At 42.9% G+C, this 22,394-nt stretch overlaps 1 protein-coding gene across 2 annotated transcripts in view; it reads left to right on the plus strand.

Annotated features, from left to right (window-relative positions):
• Window positions 1-2,850: 2,850 nt before the first annotated feature.
• The window catches only part of BNC1 (basonuclin zinc finger protein 1), a 28,831-nt gene continuing 9,287 nt past the window's right edge, over window positions 2,851-22,394 (plus strand). Inside the window, exons 1-3 of one of the 2 annotated variants that reach the window (XM_045395902.3) lie at window positions 2,851-2,985; window positions 19,323-19,422; window positions 20,469-20,704. In XM_045395902.3, coding sequence (XP_045251837.1) covers window positions 2,887-2,985; window positions 19,323-19,422; window positions 20,469-20,704 — 435 coding nt within the window. In that variant the 5' untranslated portion in view covers window positions 2,851-2,886. Of the gene's footprint in view, window positions 2,986-4,206; window positions 4,364-19,322; window positions 19,423-20,468; window positions 20,705-22,394 lie in introns of those variants that run through there. The other variant, XM_065548304.2, reaches the window with a different exon arrangement.

Genomic DNA, 22,394 nt, shown 5'->3' on the forward strand with positions numbered 1-22,394 from the left:
TCTTCTCAATCTCCCAATTTTTAATAAAGTTTCTTTTAGTCCTTGATAATGTAAAGTTAGGGAAGACAATCTGTTTTTATCACTTGCCAAGACAAGGAACTTGCCACAAAAGAAAATGGCAAGGTTGAAACATAGAAGCAAAACGCGAGGACTTTGCAAGAGCAGGATGGGCTCTCAGAAATGCTCTCATTTGCCAGATGAAAAAGCTGAGGTCTACAGGAGGGAAAGGGCCATGCTAGACCCCACTGGTAACCGGGAGGAAAATAGGAAGATGGTCTGGGTAGTCTTTACCCAGCCAGTACCACACTCCTGTCTACAGGCACAGGTGGTTTCTCTGTTCCTGTTTCTACTTACATTTCCAAGGAATGGCAGAGAAGCCCATCAGACCTGAGAAATAAATTTGAGGACTGATTTCAGAGGTCATATGGTACTATCAGGTACATGATTTAAAATGAACCTGCAAAAGATTAGTTAGTAATTTTTATCTCGACCTACTGATTCTCTCTATATGGGTCCAAATCATCATATTTGAAAAAAGTGTATCTGTCCATCCCAACGGTACATGTTGGAAGAGGCAGCTTGTTTTCATGTTTTCAAATTATATACTGCCAAAATCCTTCTTGTGTTTGTAGCTAGGAACAGAGTTGATCCTGATATTTGTTGCTAGCAGAAAGTTTTACTAAAACACATATAATTGCAATAATAAAACACATATAATTTAGTTGCAATTAATACAAAGATAATGATCAAAACCTTCAACTGGACAGATTAAAGTTATTTAAGTGGACCACCGCCTGGGACATAGACATTGTGGTGTGTTTATAATAAGCATAGGTGGCATTTAGTAATATTGTAATCAAGGATCTCTCTTGGTTACAATATTATTGTAGGTAAGAAATTTAAGTTAATCCAAAAATTGGTTTTAGATGCAGCAGAAAGGAAAGGGGGAGAAGGTCTGTAGAACAGAGACTGTTTTATTTAGTCCTACCAATCTGGCCTGAGACAGGCTTTCATATCTGCTTTTATAGATGAGGAAAGCGGGGCCAAGAAAGCTGACTTTCTCAGCCAATTTCCAGTTGCTAGGAATGAGCTATCCCCGGGTCACTCTGACTTCAAAACCAGAGGTTTGTCTGCTACCGTATCTCATAGCACAGAAGCCACTAAGATGAGTAATGACCAAAGGAGTTAAGACAAGCACACAACACAACTAGGCTACAGAATGCAACAGGCACGATGAAAGAGGCAAAAAAAAAAAAAAAAAAAAAAGTGTTTGGGGGTCACAACAGGGCAAAAGCACATCGCACATCGAGTGGAGGCTTGGTGGATCGGGGAAGGTTTTTGAGATGTGGTGACATTCCAGAAAGTCCTTGAAAGATGCACTGTGTTACAACAAACAGAGAAGGAGGCGCTAGAAGAAAGACATAAATACCGGGGCATGGAGGAATGAGAGGTAAGCAGCTTAGATGCGGAATCAATCAAGCAAAGCTATATCATGAAGTCAGCTACATGAAAAAAACAAAACGGATCTCCCCCCAGGGCAAGGTCCATCACGTGAGGCCAGGAGACTTCATGCCTGGTACAAGGAAAGGCGCCACACATCAGGCCCAGGACACTCGCCTGCGTGTCCACCCCAGGAGAGGCAGTAGGACCCGCCGGACCCCAGGACGCCCAGACACCCACACTTTCTTCGTCGTGCACCCTGTTCCCTCCTTTTCCCCTCAGAAGCCTTCCACCTGCCTGTGCCTTCCATAGCCACAACCAGGCACACTCTGGGTGGCTGAGGGCAACTCACTTCATCTTCCTTTTCCTCTCAGAGAGGGAAGGAAGAGCTTTGTTTCCTTTTCAAGGATCCCCACCAGCAGCAAGGCAGGTGGAAGAAACTGGGGGAAGAAGAAGCAGGACCCCGACCCCCTCCCAGTCTAGCCTTTAGAGACTCCTTTTAAGGAGCAGAGGAGGCTGGGAGAGCCTGCCCTGCCCTGGGGCAGCAGAAACCCGGGCGCCGCTGTAGCAGCTGTGGGCGATCTCCGCCAGCTCCTGGGCTCCAGGATCCTGCGGCCTCAGCCCCTCCGCCTCTCCTCTCGGGGCCACCACCGCCAGTTGGCCTCTCCAGGGCACTTCATTTCATTCCGTCCCTAGCATCCAATAAGACGCGAAAAACTTAATCCCCATATTACAACTGAAGCCACTGAGGCCCAGAGAGCAAAGCCATTTGTCCTGGGAAAGTGGTCAAGCTGGGACTTTTCTCTTTAGACCACCCAAGGGAAGGTGTGTGTGTGAGGGACTGGGGGGAGAGCTTGTTTGAGTTCTTAAGAAAACCTGGCGACCCCCTTTTTCCACCTCCCGGGACGCTCGTCCTGCACTTTCTCGGGAATGAGGTTTCTGCAGGCGAGGGCGGCGCTGCCTTCTTCCTCGGCGGCAGTGAGACCCCGATGGCGCCCCAGGGTAGGAGGGGAGGCCGAATCATCTGAGAAGAGCGCCAGAGAACTTCAGAGCGTTTCGCCCTTCCCCGGGAGAGGCAAACACCGACACGTCTGTGTCTTTTACCAACAAGTGCCTTCAAGCCCGGCGGGGGCAGACACCTCCGCGCCGGCCGCCGGCTAGGTCTCCGCGGTCTGCGGGGCCACGGCCTCGCCTCAGCTGCGCTGATTTAGGGCGTTATCCGGTCCCGGGGCGGGAGGCGGCCTCCCTGGCGGCGCAGCAGGGCCCGCAGCGTGGGGCGACCGGGCGGTGGGCGGAGGGGGAGGGGCGGAGGGGCGTCCCCGGGGCGCAGGGGGCGGGCGTGCGGGCACACGCGGTGCGCGGCGGGGGCGGCCACCGTGCTGCGCAGCCTGGGCGCCGGGGGAGCCGCCCACTTCGCCGGGTCGGGCCCCGACAGCCGGAGCGTGGATGCGGCGTCGCCCGCCGAGCCGGGGCGGACGCGGGGCGGCCCGGGCCGGGGAGACGCGCCGGGAGCCCCAGCACCGCAGCGGTCGCAGGATGGCCGAGGTAAGCGCGGCGCCCTCCGCGGGCGCGGGGACTCTCTGCGCGCGGGGCAGGCGGCCCGGGACGCCGCTGGGGTCTGGCTCTTGTGGGTACCCGAGGGCCACCTCCCGAGGGCCGGCTGGCTACCTGCGCAGCAGCGTGGCCCTGAGGCGCGGCGGGAGGGACCGTGGTCTCCGGCCGGGAGGGTGGGGGGTCGCTGGGACCCGTCCCCGCCCGACATCCCGGAGCCGGCAAACGGTCTCGGCGCCGGGGCAGCGGGTGCGTCGGAGGTGCCGACGGGCGAGCCTGTGGAAACTGGCGGCGGCACTCTTGGGTCCCCTACACGCCACTCCCCGCCGCCCGCACCCGGGGCTTCAGCCCAGGACGTTGGGACTTGCTGTTTCCCCCGTGGGGGTCGACCCCTTCTTTTTTTTTTTTTCTTTTACCTCAGAATTTGTGAAACAGCTGATATTTCACACTGGCCGTCTTTCTTCCCGGGGATTATTTCTCTGGAGAACGGGCGCGCGGCAGCCTCCGGTCACTCTGAGGAGCATTGCGGGGACGGGCGGGTGGCCGTGAGGAGGCTCCCGTCCATTGCGGGACAAACCTTTTGTAGAGCAACAACAACAAAACACAAAACAAACTTCAAAAAACCCACAAAAACAAAAAACCCACGACTGAAAATCGCTAGACAGGTCCGGTCCGAAAGCTTCCGGGACGTGGACCGAGCGCTGAGCGTGTGCGGGGCAGATTTGACCAGCTTCACGACCGACCCTGGAGTCCTTGCCGCGGCTCCGCGCGAGGTGGCCCGTCTTTCAGAAAGCGCTGGGACGGGGCTAAGGCGCTTGGGCTCCGGGGTGGAAGCCGGGCCGAGCCGCGTCCGCCGCTCCGAGGTTTCCCTGGAGCGACAGGAAGTCGGCCCGGGCTGCGGAGCCCGCCGCCGCGCCCGCCGCCTCCTTCAGGGGTTTGCCTGGGAAGCGCCGGGACGGGAAGCCCCCGCCCCCAACTTGGAGCTCCCTTAACAGTCCGGCCCAGCCCGGCCTCGGGACCCGCGAGCGCCTCGCTCGCCCATCTCGGGAGCGCCCCGTCGGTTCCGTGCTGGGAGCCGGGCGGCGGCGGGGCTGGGGCTGCGGGCGGAGGAGGCGGCGGCTGCGGGGTCTCCCGCTGCTCCTTGGGAGCCGCCGCCCAGACCCGGAGCCCCGCCGCCGCCTGGCTTTGCCTGAGCTCCTCAGGATTTGTCAGCCAGATGTGACAAGATTGTGGCGAGGCGAGTGAAGGAGATCTGATATTAATCAGCGCGTAGCTCCGAGCCAAACTTTCTCAAATGCGGTGTAGAAACATGTTCTTCTCATTTAAGGCATCTCTTTGTGGCTGCAGGGCTGCCACCGCTCCAAGCCTGACAGTTAAGTGGAATGCCTTCTCCCAGCCTTAATTGTGTGAGTGAAGTTGCGTGCGTTTAGGGGGTGGGAGGATCAGACGCTCGGGGGTTCGGTAAGGTCCCCTGGTTTTATGGCTGTGCTCGCCGCAGCCCTCTGAAGGCCAGGGCATTTAAATCGGCCCAGACGCCTGGTCTCAGCCAGGCCTCTGCTGTTAACACTTAAGGGGTCTAAAAGAGGCCCCACCGGTGTCCTGGGAATCCCTGTCAGAGAGAAAGAGAGAGAGAGAGAGTGTGTGTGTGTGTGTGTGTGTGTGTGCGCGCGCGTGAGAGAGAACATGTGTTGCCGCATAGGACCACAGAGCAGATGTAGCAACAATTTTTTAAAAAATATATTCTTTTCATCAAAGCGACAAGATTTCTGCTTGACAGTAAGTGAACTGAAAAAAAGCATTTGGCAGATTTTTTTTTCATTCGCTGTTTATTGTTTTAATTTGCTATTCGATTTTATGGGATCTCTTCATAAGATTCTAAGAGTCTTCGACCCTGAGTTTGCAAATACTTGTTTATGTATTGAAACTTTTGTTCAGTGATAGATACACTGACTCTCTTTTCAATGATCCCTTCCCAAATTCGTTGATACACATTATTAAAACCTTGTTAAAATAGTTTATGTCAAAATAAAATTGTGTACATCCTATAAAAGAACGTTACTTCATATGTTACAAATTGTACTGGATTTGATTTGCTCTTTAAAGAGGTGTGAAAAGCTAGCTTCCCCTTTTGTGATGAATTTTGAGAAATAACTATTCTTTTTGGCATAATCAGATGGTTAAAACGAGTAAGATACGAGTCATCATTTGATTTCTCATCTAATAAGTTTGCTTACTAATTTCACCAAGAAACTATTACTATTTCTAGTCAACTGTTGGTTGAACATGTTCCTGTTGTAGTTAAATGCTGAGATGAGGTGGTGAAATCTTCACCTAGCACACATGCTGCTCACACTTTGGAAACTTGTAATTATGTTCAGGCGTCTGCATAATTTAATTTAAATATCGTCTGTACCTATAGTGTCCCTTCAGACTAGTAAGGATTTAGGGACCTTCTCCTCCTTCAGAAGGTGGTTAAAGTTGTTCTTTGGCCATTGATATCTACCAAAATGTGAAACAGTGATCTTTTTGCTGTGGTTATAGTTCACATTAGAAATATTGACTAAGGTGAAGTAGTTGCCTTGGAAGCGTGAGATTTACTAGAGGGCTATTCTATTTTTTTACTGCATCTCCCACATGTAGCAGTTAGGCCTGCATCCCAGGCCCATGCCCACTTTCTGTACCTCAAGATCATCAGAGTGGAAAGGTGATCCAACCCGACAGATGAGAGAGAAAAGGCATACAGGTTTCCCTGAGTAACAAAATAATTGTCCCTAAGCACACATTTGTCATTTATGAATGCCTAGGGATAAGTATAAACAGGGGAGCATTTTAAAAGTTCAGTTTGTCAGTAAAATTAAACTGCAGCTTAAGGAGGGGGGGACAGAAGTGTCTTTTAGCTTCTGTATGTGGCTTTAGAAGTAATTTTGACATGGCCATTAAAAGGGATGCCCTGAAGGTTCCACAGGGTAAATTACTTACAGGAGTGTTCTTCACCTCAGGGTGAATTTTCTCTACAGATGTCATTTAGAGTGGGTTACTTTTGTCAGAAACTGTCCTTTTTAGAAAGAACTGAAAATACCCTAGCTAAGGTAAAATCTCGATGAGCCACCCATCTTTTTGGTATCTAAAATGAAGATTTACGGAGTTGGTACTTCTTTAAAAATTACCTAATTACAAGTATTCTGCAGAGTTTTTGTTTCTTTATTTTTGATGACTTCTCTGAGAGATGTTAAAGATAACTGGATTCTGCTCAAAAGAAGCATCTGGAAAGCGTTTCTTTTTCCTTTTAAACTGGTTTCCACCTGAAAACCTTATTTCTGCATATCTTGTCATTCTTTGAAGTCCTTTTCCTAATTCTGGAAATTCCAGGATTCCAATGTGGCACCATTTCTCCGCACAGACACATGCCTATTTTAGCCAAAGAGGGTGGGTATAAACAGAGAACAGACTTGCTTCTCCAGGGTCCAATTTGAGGCTTTCTCAAACCTCACATAGTTAGTTATAGGCAAACAGACTGTCACTCTTGCCGTCCACACATGGACTCATTATTATAAACCAGCCTAACAAATCACAGGAGGACTCTGCCTTGGGGAAATGATAATTTCATTCGACTAATGTGAAACAAAAGAGAGATGGAGAAATAAAATGTGAGGGTCAGGTCCAAACAGCCCTGTCCATAGGGAAATAGTTGCCTTAGGTAAACTAATTCAGGGTTCTAACATTTTTTCATATAGTTAGATTAGTTTGGTTGTCTTCTCTTACAGATTATTTGTGTGATCCTACCAAATACTCAAACCTCAGTTTTTTTTCTAGCTGTACATCAGCTTCCAGAAGTGTTGTCCTTGTTCTGTAGTTCTCTTATTGTTTCTTGGATTATTCATTATGAAGGTAAAATTTTTATACTGTCAACTCTTAACATTTCATGATACTTCATGCTGAATTTGAAGAAAGTGATCGGGATGACATAATTAACTAAGTTTGATCTTTTCTTTTTAAAAACTTAGTTCCGAAAACCTAGTTCTCGTTAAGTCCCCAAAAGAAATGTTTTACAAAATTTTACTTAGAAATGTTCACGATTTCGTCTTTATTTTGTATCAGCAGCAGTAGTGAAGTTGCATTGCTCATGTAACTTAAGTAAAATTACGCTAAAATATAAGTGTTTTGCTCTGTATTTTTTTTCCCTCAGGCTGATTCAACTATGTTCAGAAAGTTCCCTTTAAATGCAATTAATATCTTTTGGTTTTTTGTTACCAAGGGTTTCTAAAGATTACCTGTGAGGTTTCCCAAATTTAGGTTATAAAGGAAAAAATATATCCATATAATTTACATTTCTGTACAGTTCTTAAATTTTTTTAAAGAAATATTTGGCTTGGCTTTTAAGGTAATGTTTGCATGTTTTTCAGCTATTTTATATATTTTCAGTTTTTAAAACTAATAATTTTAAGAAAAAAAGCTCATACATTAAATTATTTTGGCACAGAGTTTATACTTTGATTCATAGACATCAAAAGAACCAGTATTTTCCCCATCACTGTCTTTGAACTAAGCAGCAAGAGAACACTACAGATGTGTCATGCATACTTTAAACTCACAGGTAGACTCAGCCCAGTATCTGTCACTTGAAGGAGCTCTACCTCCCACCTGCCCTTTCTCTGCCAGACCCTTCTCCATGCCCTCAGTCTTCTTTGTTTTCTTATTTCATCCTCATACTTGCAGTGAGAAGTCAGATTTTGTCCATTCTCCTTTAGTGTTGTATTTATATTGCAAATGCTGTCGGGCTCCCCACATCCCCTTTCAAACATGCTTGTGGTAAACGGTGCCTCCCCATTGTTTAAAAAGCTAATGGTCCTATGAACCCAATAAAGAGACTCTTGGCTGCCCATCTGGACAGCCCAGGCCCACCTTATGTTGTCTTTCAAGGTAGGTCTCACTGCCCATAACAGACCTGTGCTCTGTGGCCCAGGCTCCTTGGCCTGACACATATGTACATGGTAAGCTTTACTTGGTACCTAGGCTTGTGGTATTTCCTACATGCACTCACTGATGAGAGTATGCCTTCTTCCTGGAGGAAGCCCTCTCTGGCCTCCCTGTACAACCTTGACTTCTCCATTTCTCCTATTTCACTCAGACTATTTAATTTGGGGGAGAGTAGGAGTTTGACTTATTTTATTTTTTTCACTTTTTATTTTAGAATTATTTCAAACAATCAAAATTAGAATTGCTTAATGAAACTTGGTAATATGTGCTTGGGGATTCAACAGTTACCAACTTTGGGCCAGTCTCATTTCATCTATATTTCCTACCCATTCTCCCCATTGTAACCAACACTGGATTACTTTAAAGCAAATCCTAGGCATTGTATACTTTCATTCATATATATTGTAATATGAAGCTCTAAAATGCAAAGGCTCTTTTTTAAAAAACCAGAGCAATATACCATAGAGCACCTAAAACATTAACAATAACTGTAATGTCATTTAATTTCCAATTAGTATTCAAATTTCCTTGATTACCTGCTAACTTTATATTACAGTTAGTTTCTTCAAATCAGGATTCATGTAAGGTCCATACATTGTCTTTTTTAATATATAGGTTCATACTTTACTTTTTTCCTTACAATTTATTTGTTGAAAAAGCTGGATCATTTGTCCTGTAGAGTGCTCCCTGGTCCGAATTTCAATGATTATTTCCTTGTAGTATCATTTAAACATTACTCTATCTCCTGTATGTTCTTCAGTTGGAGTTGAGTAAGAGGCTTGATCCAATTCAGGTTTGAACTTTTTTGTCAGGAACACCAGATGTGTGGTGGGATGTATCCTTCAGTCCAGAGGCAAATGGCCTGGTTGTCATATTTTTCATTAGGAGTTGTGGAATGGTGATACTCTAGTTCTTCATTTATTTGATTCACATTCAGAGAGAATCTTTGTCTCATCAATGATTTTTTTATCCTGAAATACGGGTTCATAGAAAAGGATACATACTTGATTCTTTTCCTTTGTTTACCAGTTTTCAGAATATTAGTTGGTTTCCTAGCATTTTCTAAAGGTGGCCAATGAGTTTTGTTTGTTTTGCATATATTTTGAATTCCTAGATTTTAACACAGTGAATGACTCATGCTAATTTTTGACAAATCATATTCTCTACTCTGCTGTTTTTGACCAACCCAGTTGTGTGACTTTTCTTGCAGTCATGAAAGTCTTCCTAGAGTCAGACACTGGGAGTTACACATCTTTGTATCTCCATGAAGCTCCCTATGGTTACCAAGTACATGGTAGATGCTTTTGAAACAAATAAAAACTTTGTTAAATAAATGATTATCATTTGGTGAAACTATTAATGTAAGATGATGGCATGACGTGTTGAGTGTCTGCCCCATGTGTGTTTCTCAAGGTCAGCTAAAGTCCGACACTGTCATCTGCAGATAAGCTGCCTCACATTAAAGGACTTGATGGGTTTCCCCTCTCTTCTTCCCGGTTGTCCTTATTACCTATTTGGCAAAGGGTGATACTATTTTTCAGAATCCTAGTGGTACCTCTATGGGTTTGCATATGTAAGAAAAACAATGGGAAACTTAAAAAGTGAAAGAAGTGAGTGAGAAGTAAGAGATGGGAAGGTAAGGAGAAAAAAAAATCCAGTTCTAATAAGGAAAGTGAGAAGTGCAGAGGCAGAGCAGTCCAAAGAGCAGTGGGTTAGAGGACTAACTCCCACCTTTGAATGATGCAGTTTCCTAAACCAGGAAGGCTAGCTCTGCAGCCACAGAAAGAGTAAGAATGACAATTTCATAACAGGCTAAATGAAGCCAGGCTCTCCACCTAGACACCAAAAAGGTGGCCCAGCTGCTTTAAAAGATGTCTTGTTTTATGTGTCCTGATTGGCAGTTTTCGATATGCATGTTAGCAACAATTATCTATATTCAGCATTTAAAAAGTACTACTTAGAAAAAACTGGCCAGGTGTGGTGGCTCACGCCTGTAATCCTAGCACTTTGGGAGGCTAAAGTGGGTGGATCATGAGATCAGGAGACAGAGAACATCTTGACTAACATGGTTGAAACCCCATCTCTACTGAAAATACAGAAAATTAGGCGGGTGTGGTGGCATGCGCCTGTAGTCCCAGCTACTCAGGAGGCTGAGGCAGGAGAATTACTTGAACCCAGGAGGCAGAGGTTGTAGTGAGCCAAGATCGCACCACGGCACTCCAGCCTGGGCGACAGAGCGAGACTCTACCTCCAAAAAAAGATGAAAAAGAAAACACTGAATCAGGAGTTCAAGACCAGCCTAAGCAACATAGTGAGACCCCCGTCTCTACGAAAAACATTTTTTTTTAAATTAGCTGGTTATGGTGGCATGTGCCTACGTGGGGTTTAGGAGGGTGACTAAAGTGGGAGGATCCCTTGAGCCCGGGAAGTAGAGACTGCTGTGAACAGTGATCACTGTCCTCCAGCCTGGGTGACAGAACAAGACCCTGTCTCAAGAAAATCCTGAAGCATTTTAATTATAAAGCTTAGTGGCTTTTAAAAAGTGATTTGTGGTTTGCCAGACTGGGTTCTTTAATTTCAAGTTGAAGAGTTACAATTTTTTCCACTGAGAATCTGGCATAGCCTTAGAATCTCACACATAAGAGAGGACCACAGACTCTAAACTTAATTTCGGTAATCTCTGCTAGTGAGTCATTTTCCACACGGTTTTTACATGGCCCTCTCCACAGTCAACAGGAAGATCAGTGTGTAAACTAGGAACTGCATTTGGCTGCAAATTAAAAGAATTCCTAAATAATAGTTGCTACCCTTTCTTCTCAGCCATTCTTAGGGCGTGACCTCGGTGTTGCCTCATAGTCACAAAATGCTGTCTGAGCGCCTGCCATCAGGTTCTTGTTCGAAGAAAGAAGAAGAGGGAAAGGCAGACAGGTTTTACAGTAGAGTCAGCTGCTATTTATGAGGAGTTTTCTATAATACTTCACCCAACAATTTGTATTGTATACCATTGGTCAGTACTTAAGTCACTTGACCACCAACTGAGACTTGGAAGTTAAAGTTCTTTTCACTAAGGCATATGGGGAAAAAGATAACTGGGGGAAAAAGATTAATAATCAGTAAGCATAGTACAGTTCTCTCATAGATTTGTTCAATCATTCATTTACTTTCTCAAATAGTATCAATGGAGGGCTTACCAAGTATCAGGCTCAGTGCTAGGTGTTGGTTTGGAGTTCTAGTTGTTTCATTGCCTCTTCCAGGAATGATTCATTGTGAAGCACCTTTTATAGGGTCTTTTACCTAGATATTTTTGGTAGCTCTGTGCAGAGGCGGACCACCAGAGCCCAGAAGACCAAAGAACTTACTTGTTGTGGGTCTTCACTGTTTTGATTGATTGCTTCAGCTCACCATCTGTATATCCTCCTTAGTATGGCTAACAGGCCTTTGAGGTAGGCATGAGCAGGTTTCCAGCCCATGGTATAGCCAAAGGCACCAAGGCATGGAGCTGAAGTTTTTACATGGCTTAACTGGAAGTAAGACATAGGTTGAGGCCAATCCTAGGTTTTACTACCTCTCAGTGAAAGGTGCCCAGTGAGGTAAAGGGGAAGGAGCTCAGGGTCCCCAGCCCTGCAACCAGAGGTATCTTTTTAACAGGGAGATTATAGTCATTTCATACCTTAAAAAAAAAAAAAAGCTTACTGTTAAAATCCAGACTCCTTCACCTGCCCCACAAGGTCCTATGCAGAGTGGTCTCTGTCACCTCTCTTATTCCCATTTTTTGCTAATAACCTCACCAACTTCACTCCAGCTACATTGGCCCCTTAACTGTTCCTTGAACACCCCAGTCTCTATTGCGCCTCAGAGCCTTTGCACTTGCCATGCCTTCTCCCTTAAATACTTCCTCTCTCTCCAGTCTGCACGTGACCAACTTGTTGGCATCCCTTGAGACTCAATTCACATGTTACTTCCTCAAAGGCTCTTGGTGATGACTCAATCTTAAAGATTCTTACTCCTGTCCCTATCCCTCCATGCCATCCAGTTATCACTAGCATAGCTTTCTTCTTAGTTCTTTTTTCTTTTTTATTTTTTGAGATGGAGTCTCTGTCACCCAGACTGGAGTGCAGTGGCACAATCTCGTCTCACTGCAACCTCCGCCTCCTGGGTTCAAGCGATTCTCCTGCCTCAGCCTCCCAAGTAGCTGGGATTACAGGCATGCGCCACCATGCCTGGCTAATTTTTGTGTTTTTAGTAGAGATGGGGTTTCGCCATGTTGGCCAATCTGGTCCTGAACCCCTGACTTCAGTTGATCCACCTGCCTCAGCCTCCCAAAGTGCTGAGATTACAGGCGTGAGCCACTGTGCCCAGCGTCTTCTTAGTTCTTTCATAACACTTGCTTTACTCTGAAATGATATTGTTTGTTGTTCATTTCCTGTCTCTTCCCTCTAGAATATAAGCTCCTTGAAGGTAGGGACCTTATCAGTTTTGTTCAACATTTTAGTCTCTAGAATTTAGAACAATGCCTGGCTCATAAATGCACAGTAAATACTTATTCAATGAATGAAATTTCTTTACTGTGTGGAACTTTTAATGTCCTCATCTGCAGAATGTGTATGATAATACCTAACTCTGAAAGTGGTTGCAGGAATTAAGTGAAACCATAAATAGAACTGTAGTTAGCACCAAATACTGATATTTCAAGGTGTAATCCTCCCCTGGTATCCAAATTAGAGACCATCCCAGTAGCCTGTAAGTTCTTCACCTTCCTCATCTATAAAATGGGGATAGTAATACCTAACCTCCCTGGGTAGTTGTGAGAAAGAAATGAAATGATACATGTACACTGATTAGTACAGTGTGTCTCACATGTAATAAATAAATGCTCAATAAGGCTCACCAACTGTGTGACCCTGGGCATGTTACAAATCTTCCATAAATTTAAGTTTCTGAGAATAATTCTCTCCTCACAGCACTGTAGTGAGGTTTAAAATAGATTACATGTTAAACATGAACTTTACCATGTCAAAAAGCAGATGCTGGAAGGTTGGCTAACCATTGGACTCAGCCTTGTCCAATAGAGCTTTCTGTGATGATGGAAATGTTGTATATCTCCACTGTCCAGGAGAGTAGCCACTACCTACACGTTGCTCCTATGCACCTGAAATGTGGCTGGTGTGACCAAGGAACCGAATTTTACATTTTATTTATTTATTTATTTTGAGACGGAGTCTCGCTCTGTCACCCAGGCTGGAGTGCAGTTGCGCAATCTCAGCTCACTGCAAGCTCCGCCTCCTGGGTTCATGCCATTCTCCTGCCTCGGCCTTCCCAGTAGTTGGGACTACAGGTGTCTGCCACTATGCCTGGCTAATTTTTTGGGGTTTCACCGTGTTAGCCAGGATGATCTCGATCTCCTGACCTTGTGGTCTGTCCGCCTTGGCCTCCCATAGTGCTGGGATTACAGATGTGAGCCACGGTGCCCGGCCATTTTATTTGATTTTAATTAACACAAATGATTCCCCTCAAAGGGCCAGTGCTGTGAATCTGGGAACCCCAAAATTCCCTCTTCCCCTTACCAGTTACTCCCCCAGGAATATCCCCCTAGATTTATCTTCAGTGAAATGAAAGTATATGCACATACTAGAGATGAAAACAGCTTTGAACTAAACAGTTTTTATTCTGCGCTCAATAATTCAAATCCCATGAGAGGCCTACTCTATCCAGTACTGAGTATCTGTGTATATACCCAACTATGTGCCTAGCCTGACCGCTTCCAGGAATTCAACTCAGCATCTCCTGACAAGAGGCCTGTGGTAGCATCTCCTCAAGCCAAAGGTAGAACAGGGTGTCTGAGAGACGAAGTGGGTCCAGGAGCCTGCCTAAAAACTAGGTCATAACTTTCTATCCCAAGACTGCAAAACCCAATCTTCCATCACATACTAGGTGTGTCAGTAGTTTTTAGATGAATGAGAAAATGATAGTTACAAAAAAGCAAGCCAGGATTTTGAATGTTGATTTGTAGCACAAAAATGACTAATAACAATTCTGAAATAGTCTGATTAAGATGAGTGTGTTAAAAAGCAATAATCATGTCTTGATGAGTTCAGAATGTTGTAAACTTCTGCTTTATGTTTCTGAAGAATGGAACTAGAATGGATTCCAAAGGATATACATTTAAGAGTTTTCCGTTTTGATTTACATGAGTGCTTTTTGTCCTGTAATTAGAATATTTTCATTTAATTTCATTTTAGAAGTTTTCATTTATCTTTAGATAATGGTGCTGTAATATTACTATGTTGTGGAGTTCTAAGATGGGTGGAAAAACCCAAGGGCCTTGATATTGGAAGTTTTCTTAGACACTATAATTAGCTTTTTTAGTTCATAAATAATTCCTCTGAGATTTATTTCCATAGATGTTTAATGAGCTTTGTTAAGCCTTATTCAAATGGGTTCATGGAGAACCACAAGAATATTTCTCATAAAGCTGCATTCATTCATTGAATTATAGACAAAATTATTTAAAATTGTCCTGAAATGAAAGCTAAAATTGTCCCCAAACTAAAACTATAGGCCCCAAATGCCCATGAGGGTGGTATAGGCCCCCCCAAGGGCATTTGGCAGTGTCTGGAGACATTTTTGGTGGTCACAACTGGAGGGTAGGGTGTAACTGGCATATGGTTTGTAGCTGTCAGGGATGCTGACCAGATGTCATACATTGCACAGAATAGCCCCCCCCACCACAAAGCATTATCCAGCCAAAATGTCAGTAGTGCCAAAGTTGAGAAAACCTGACCTAGGTGACAAGAGATGCAAAATATAAGTTTCAGTATTGATCTATGAAATGTGCTTGGAATTGTTCCCTTTGTGGTTTTGCTGTGCTGAACCTAAGATAGTCACCTAGCTTCCTGGGTTGCATGAGCCTTTTGAGCAGAGTCTTCAGGGAGTAGAGGAAGCATGTGCTTAAGGACATCTCTACTTCTGGTTAAAGCAGGTTTTATTTTTCCAAATAAGCAAAATGTGAATTTACTCATACAGTTCCAGCATCTTGTTTTTAAAGAGTGAATGGGGTCTGGTGCACTGGCTCACACCTATAATTCCAGCACTTTGGGAGGCCGAGGCAGGTGGATCATCTAAGGTCAGGAGTTAAGAGACCAGCCTGGCCAACATGGCGAAACCTGTCTCTACTAAAAAATACAAAAAAAAAAAGCCAGATGTGGTGGTGCATGCCTGTAATACCAACTACTCAGGAGGCTGAGGCACAAGAATCACTTGAACCTGGGAGGCAGAGGTTGCAGTGAGCCGAGATTGTGCCACTTCACTCCAGCCTGGGCAATAGAGTGAGACTCTGTCTCTAAATAAATAAATAAATAAATAAATAAATAAATAAATAAATAAAAATTTTAACAAAAGGAATGGCATTTTGAGGGGTATAATCCAAAATAAGAACCTTTCTCCCTTTTAAAAATTTTCTATAAAATGATATTTATAGAATCAAGATTGCAAAATATTTCACAGGTTTAATACTGGTGCTATTGGGAATGTAGCAATAATTGGTTCATCCGTGAGCTGATGTTCAGAGGGTTGCAGCCAAATTTGAGATGCTGGACAACATTTTAGGTGTACTACAAACTAAGTTAATGGTGCCTTTTAGAATTTTGTTTTGACAATGTGTAATGTAAATTCAACCATCACTCACTTTTATCCTTTAACTTACATTCAAGGTAACTATATAATTATGTATATAGATGTAAACTGTTCATGTATTTAATACATTTGTATATGTATATACAAGTAGAAACTCTGTAACCAAAAAGTAAAATAATTTCTGTCATTAGAGCAGTGTTTCTTGATTTTTTTTCCATTAACCTCCACACCTAAGGAGATTTTAGACATTGTTTCTTAATTGTGACTCTCCAATGAAATTTTAGTATCACACCATTGCGATATAGGTTTGTGTATGTATGTACATCTGTATTTATACATAGAGTAATTCTTTCACCCCCCAAGACCAATTTTTATTCGTTTGGGGATGATAGCATCACCCTTGAGAATGCATGCATTATTAAAGTGAGACAGTGTAATCACATGGAGTTCTTTTTATTATACTGTACAGTTTACAAGAGCAAAACCTTTTCTCCCACATCTCCTGTTTTCTGGTAGCCTCTTGAATGGATTAGATAATGCTGTTGTATTTACTGTACACCTCAGTTATGAACAGCCCTATTCCACATCACCTGAAAATGCCTAGCTGCAGCTGTGTTCAAACCCGTTCTAGTCCAAAATAAATGGTAGAAGACAATCAAATCATGAAAAATTTAACCTGTGTTTAAGCAGGGTCACTCATTTTTTTGTTTTGTTTTTTGAGGCAGAGTCTTGCTCTGTTTCCCAGGCTGCAACCCCTACCTCCCAGGTTCAAGTGATTCTCCTGCCTCAGCCTCCTGAGTAGCTGGGACTACAGGTGCATGCCAACACACCTGGCTAATTGTTGTATTTTTGGTAGAGACAGGGTTTCACAATGTTGGCCAGGCTGGTCTTGAACTCCTGACCTCAGGTGATCCGCCCACCTCGGCCTCCCAGAATGCTAGGATTATAGGCATGAGCCACTGCGCCCGGTCTGTGTTTTAATAACATTTTTATTGAGATGTAATTGACATACCATAAAATTAACTTATAGATTGTACAGTCAAGTGGCTTTTAGTATATTCACAGAGTTGTGCAGCTATCAGTACTATCTAATTTTAGAACATTTTCATCACTTCAAAAAGAAACCGAGGTCAAAATTTGAAACTTCTGTGCTTCAAGGGATACCATCGAGAAAGCGAAGATAACCCAAGGATGGGAGAAAGTGTATGCAAATCATGTATCTGGTAATGCATGTGTATCTAAAATATATAAAGGTCTTGTATAACTCAATATGAAAAAGGCAAACAACCCAATTTAAAAATAAGCAAAAGATCTGAAGAGACATGTCTCCAGGGAAGTCATACAAATGGACAATAAACACATGAAAAGATGCTGAGCACCATTCGCCATCAGGGGAATGCAAATCAAAACCATAATGAGATCCCACCCACAGTCACTAGGATGGCTCTAATCAAAAAGACAGACAATAACAAGTGTTGAGGATGTGGAGAAATTGGAACTCTCATATGTTGCTGGTGAGAATGTAAAATGATACAGCTGCTTTGGAAAAGTTTGGCAGTTTGTTAAAAAGTTAAACAAGAGTTACTGTGCAATCCAGTAGTTCTCTTCTTGGGACTATACCCAAGAGAAATGAAAACATGTGTCTACCATATTCTTGTACATGTTCCTTTTGGGGAAGATGAAAATGTTCCAAAATTAGATTGTGATGATGGTTGTATAACTCTGTTAATATGCTAAAAATCGTTGAATTGTACACTTTTAACAGGTGAGTTATATATGTGTGAATTGTATCTCAATAAAGCTGTTTTTCTCAAAGATGGAAACAAACCAAACAAGAACACACTCTCTCCTACTACCCACTAGCAGTCACTTGTTATCCATACCTCACTCTCCACAGCCCCAGGTAACTACTAATCTGGTTTCTGCCTTTATCAATTGGACGGTTCTTGACATTTCATGTAAATGGAATCATACAATCCATGACTTTGGTGCCTGACTTCTCTCACTTAGCACATATATTTTCAAAGTTCATCCATGTTGCACCGTGTATTAGTATTTCATTGCTTTTTATTGTTCAATAGTACCCAATTGTGAGTGGATATATCACATTTTGTTTATCTGTTCATCAGTTGATGGATGTTGGGGTTGTTTCTACTTTTTGGCTATTGTGAATAATGCTGCTATGAACATTCATATACAAGTTTTTGTGGACATATGTTTTTGGTTATTTTGGGTATATACCTAGGAGTGAATTTCTGGGTCATAGAGTAACTCTATGTTTAACTTTTTGAGGAACTGCCAGAATGTTTTCCAAAGTGGCTGTACCATTTTACAATCCCACCAGCAACCAATTTTTAAGTGCAGACTGATCATATACTCCTTAAAATGAATTTCCCAAGTCTTCAGCTAGATTCTCCCTTCCCTCTCCCCAATGCAGGCCACATAGTCCGTTGATTGGCAGATTAGAGGTTTAAACCCTTAATTGTAAGGCTTTTTTATCCCTCCTCCAGATGCTCTTACGCGCGCGCACACACACACACTTTCCAGTTTCAAGACTCTCATGAATCATACAGATTCTACCCAGCAGGTCTTCCCAGAAACCTCACTGACAAAGCTGCTTCGAGGGCTTTTTCTGTTTAATAATAGATTATATTCTTCAGGACTGTATCTCCTTTGAGGAACTCATCTTAAAAATGTATGTGAAGCTTTGTGGGTGGTGGTGGTGTTGTTGTTGTTGTTGTTGTTTTGAGAGGGAGTCTCGCTCTGTCGCCCAGGCCGGAGTACAATGGCATGATCTCAGCTCACTGCAACCTCGGCCTCCTGGGTTTAAGTGATTCTTCTGCCTCAGCCTCCCGAGTAGCTGGGACTACAGGCATGCGCCACCACGCCCGGCTAAGTTTTGTATTTTTGGTAGAGACAGGGTTTCACCATACTGGCCAGGCTGGCCTTGAACTCCTGACCTCATGATCCACCCACCTCGGCCTCCCAAAGTGCTGGGATTAGAGGCATGAGCCACCACGCCCAGACGAAGCTTTGTTTTTAGTACTAGAACTTTGTTAGACATGTACCTCTCTACATTTTTGTACACTCTGTACCCCCACATAAAACATGGCACCATAACATGCAAGGGGCGTTGATGCAAGGCTTGTTCAGCCTGTGTTTGTCTCTGACAGTCACGTAGTTCAGTGAGTGATGTCAGGGAATCATCTTCAGTATAGTCAGCTATTACATGTTCTCAAATCTTATTTGTATTTTCAGCTTCTACCATATCTGTGGGTGGGGGAAAATAACTTTTATATGTAGATTATTCTCAGTTCAGGTCATTCTCCCTTTTACTTGTTCCAAGACAGCTTCTGTATACTTTCCAGGGTTGCTGCTTTGGTCAACTTAGAAATTTGGTGAAAATATGTTTACCCTTTCTATGACCTTAATAACAGTGCAGGATAATTCATTCTAAACCATAATCTTTTCTTAGAAAAAGTTCTGATGTTTAAGCTCATTCTTGAATGTGGAATATCTGTGTAATGTGTTCACGGTCTCCAAGTGCAGGGCTGGCTGCTCATCTTTCCAGAGTACAATGTACACCTCTGGGCCTGGCACACGGTGGGCACATACTGCTCAATAAATGCTGCCGAATGGAGGCATATGTTTTGTTTGAAATACGATGAATGTTTCACGCATCACTTATATGCTCCACATACCTGTGTTCTTCTCTTTTTCAGGCTATCAGCTGTACTCTGAACTGTAGTTGCCAAAGTTTCAAACCCGGGAAAATAAACCACCGTCAGTGTGACCAATGCAAGCATGGATGGGTGGCCCACGGTAACTTTATTTTTCACCCTCTCTTGGCCTGTAGTGTTATAGAGTTATTCAGGAACTGATTTCATATCTTAAGAATGACAACTAACTAGTAAACTAGTAAGTTACTAGCATGTCCCAGGTAACAGGCTAAGATTCAAAGAGTCTTGAACCTTAACTACTCTATATGGGAAGTGTCTTATTAACCTCAATCTAAAGATGTAGAAACTAGTGCTTCAGTGCTATCATTCTGTAATGATAGAAATGTTCTGTTCTATCTAATACAGCCTCTAGGCTAGGGTTGCCAGATAAAATACAGAATGCTCAGTTAAATTTAAATTTCAGATAAACGACGATCATATTTTAACCTAGGTATATTCCAATGAATATTTTTAGTATATGTATATCCCACCCATTCATTGTTTATCTCAAATTTACATTTGGATTTAACTGGGCATCTTTTTTTATTTGCCAAATCTGACAACTCTACAGTAGTCACTTGTGACTACTGAGTACTTGAAATGCGACTAGTGTAACTGGGGAATGGAGTTTTAAATTTTATTTAATTTTAATTTAATCTAAATGTAAATAGCCATATGTGAATGATGGCTATTACACTGGACAGCGTGGCCTTCAGGAAGTTAATTTGTCAAGCCCCACAACTGGAAAATATAAAGCCCCACAACTAATACTCAAACCCAGATCTCTCAGATTCCCAAACCCAGATTCTTTACCCCCAGACTCTATGCTTCCTGATTATCCATCCTCTTGATTATGCACCTGCCACCTCAGTTTTTACCCCTTTTCCTTATTCCTTCCTTGTTGGTGACTATTTCTCTCCTTAGCAAGGCCACAAGAAAGGGAGAAAAGTCCCAAGCTAGTTCATTTATTTTAGAAGTTCCTGTAAATAATTTGAAGCTTCATAGCTATTAAGGTATTTAATCATTTGTATATTCATGTATTTTCTGTGGAACAAATAACCGAGAATTAGTCCTAACCTACTTTTTTTGCAGTGTTTCTCTTACAATTAGAACTTTTCTAAATGACATTTCCTCAATTTGATCTTTCAGCTCTAAGTAAGCTCAGGATCCCCTCCATGTATCCAACAAGCCAGGTGGAGATTGTCCAGTCCAATGTGGTGTTTGATATTAGCAGCCTCATGCTCTATGGGACTCAGGCCATCCCCGTTCGCCTAAAAATCCTACTGGACCGGCTCTTCAGTGTGTTGAAGCAAGATGAGGTTCTCCAGATCCTCCATGCCTTGGACTGGACACTTCAGGATTACATCCGTGGATACGTGCTGCAGGTACAGTAACCACGACCATTGTCCTCCTACGGTGTTTTCTGTGCCCATATAACTGACGTAACCCAGTTACCTCCCAATACTACAGCCCTTGGTGACCATCTTTCCCTTTAATACTTCTTTTCTAATGGCCTAAGCCCCTACCTCATGTTCTTGGGGGATGTCCAAGGTATCTGTGAAGCTTTAGGAGCATTACATATTCTCTGATTTGGCTTTTACTAAACTACCTTTTCAACAATAAACCATTTGCCCCATTTCAGGTGCTGCCTCCATGTCTTTCATTAGTCCCAAACTAGTTACTGACACAAGATGCTGTCTGTATCAGATTTTACTGAGAGTTTGGAATTGAGAAAGGGAACTTACAGAATCACAAAGCAAACAACTTATAATTTCATAGCACACCTTCCTGTGCTTTAAAGCCTTCTGCCATCTCACTGATGTTCTTCCTTCCTAGGCTCCATTTTTTATGGTATTTCTGTGTTCATGTATGCATTTGCTCATTCTCAATCTCTCTCTCTCTATATATATATATACATATATGTGTGTGTGTGTGTGTGTGTGTGTGTGTGTGTGTGTGTATATGCACATCTCCTTCCCTCCTTCCTTCCTTCCCTCCCCACACCCCAGTTTTCTTTTGGCATCTTCATACATTCTCTTCTTTTCTCCAACATTCCAAGCCCTTCATCCTCTCTGTTCTCTTTATTTTGCAGAGTAGTTTACCTCTGTTCCCAGATCATGCTGAGTGTGTAGGCTTCATGTTTCATTTCCAAAGAGGCTGTCAAGGTGTTTTTAGAAGCAAAGAACATGTTTCCTGAGATGAAGCATCATTCCTTTAAGATATGAAACAGCTACAGCATTGTATTTTCTTGCCATTACACTAGAAAATGTTAAAGTTTGGTAAAGATTTCAATGAAATGGGAGGCGAACATATTTCCAAGACCAGCATAGATGTCAGTCTTACTAAGGTAGGCCATGTAATTAAAATGAACACCAAAAACAATTTTATAGACCTAGATCCTTTCCCAATAATCTTAAGCGTTAGGCATATTATCCCCATTTTCCAGTCAAAAAACTAGAGGCTCAGAGTGCCTCAAAATCATGCTGAAAGTCATTTCACTAGTATGTGGCAGACCCAGAATTTGTACTCACTTCTTTTTAACTCAAACGACCATAATCTTTCCCTGTAAAAACGTTTGCTCACCTCTAGTGCAGGACCCCCAGCAGACTAGAAACAACCGTTTATGTAGAGTAGCATTATGATCTTACGTTATGACATAGATCAATATTTAATCATCCTAATAATCTTGCTTTCTAGTGTTAAGATTAAAAATATGGAATCAATTACCTTGAACCTCTAGTGCATGAAAAATTTATGATGTTACATTCTTTATCATCTTCAAAACTCTTACATGCACTGTGAAAAATCTCAGTAGGCCATCAAATACATGTTCTGTGATAAAATATTTATTGTAGTTTTGGGGAAAGTTAGGCCTTGCTAGAGTTTGAAAGATCTCCAACACTCCAGTGTAATTACAGCTGTGCTTTGTGAACGTGCGCAATAGATCAATACAAGTTCATTTGTTTTCTGATGTTAGTTGCTTAGGAAGATGATTAAACTTGCAGCAAATGAATACTTGAGCTGTATCTCGGCCTGATTGTTCCATCTATCCTCTTTAGATAAAGAAGTTACTAT

This window comes from Macaca fascicularis, chromosome 7 (assembly GCF_037993035.2).
Source record: "Macaca fascicularis isolate 582-1 chromosome 7, T2T-MFA8v1.1".
NCBI classification, from domain to species: domain Eukaryota; kingdom Metazoa; phylum Chordata; class Mammalia; order Primates; family Cercopithecidae; genus Macaca; species Macaca fascicularis.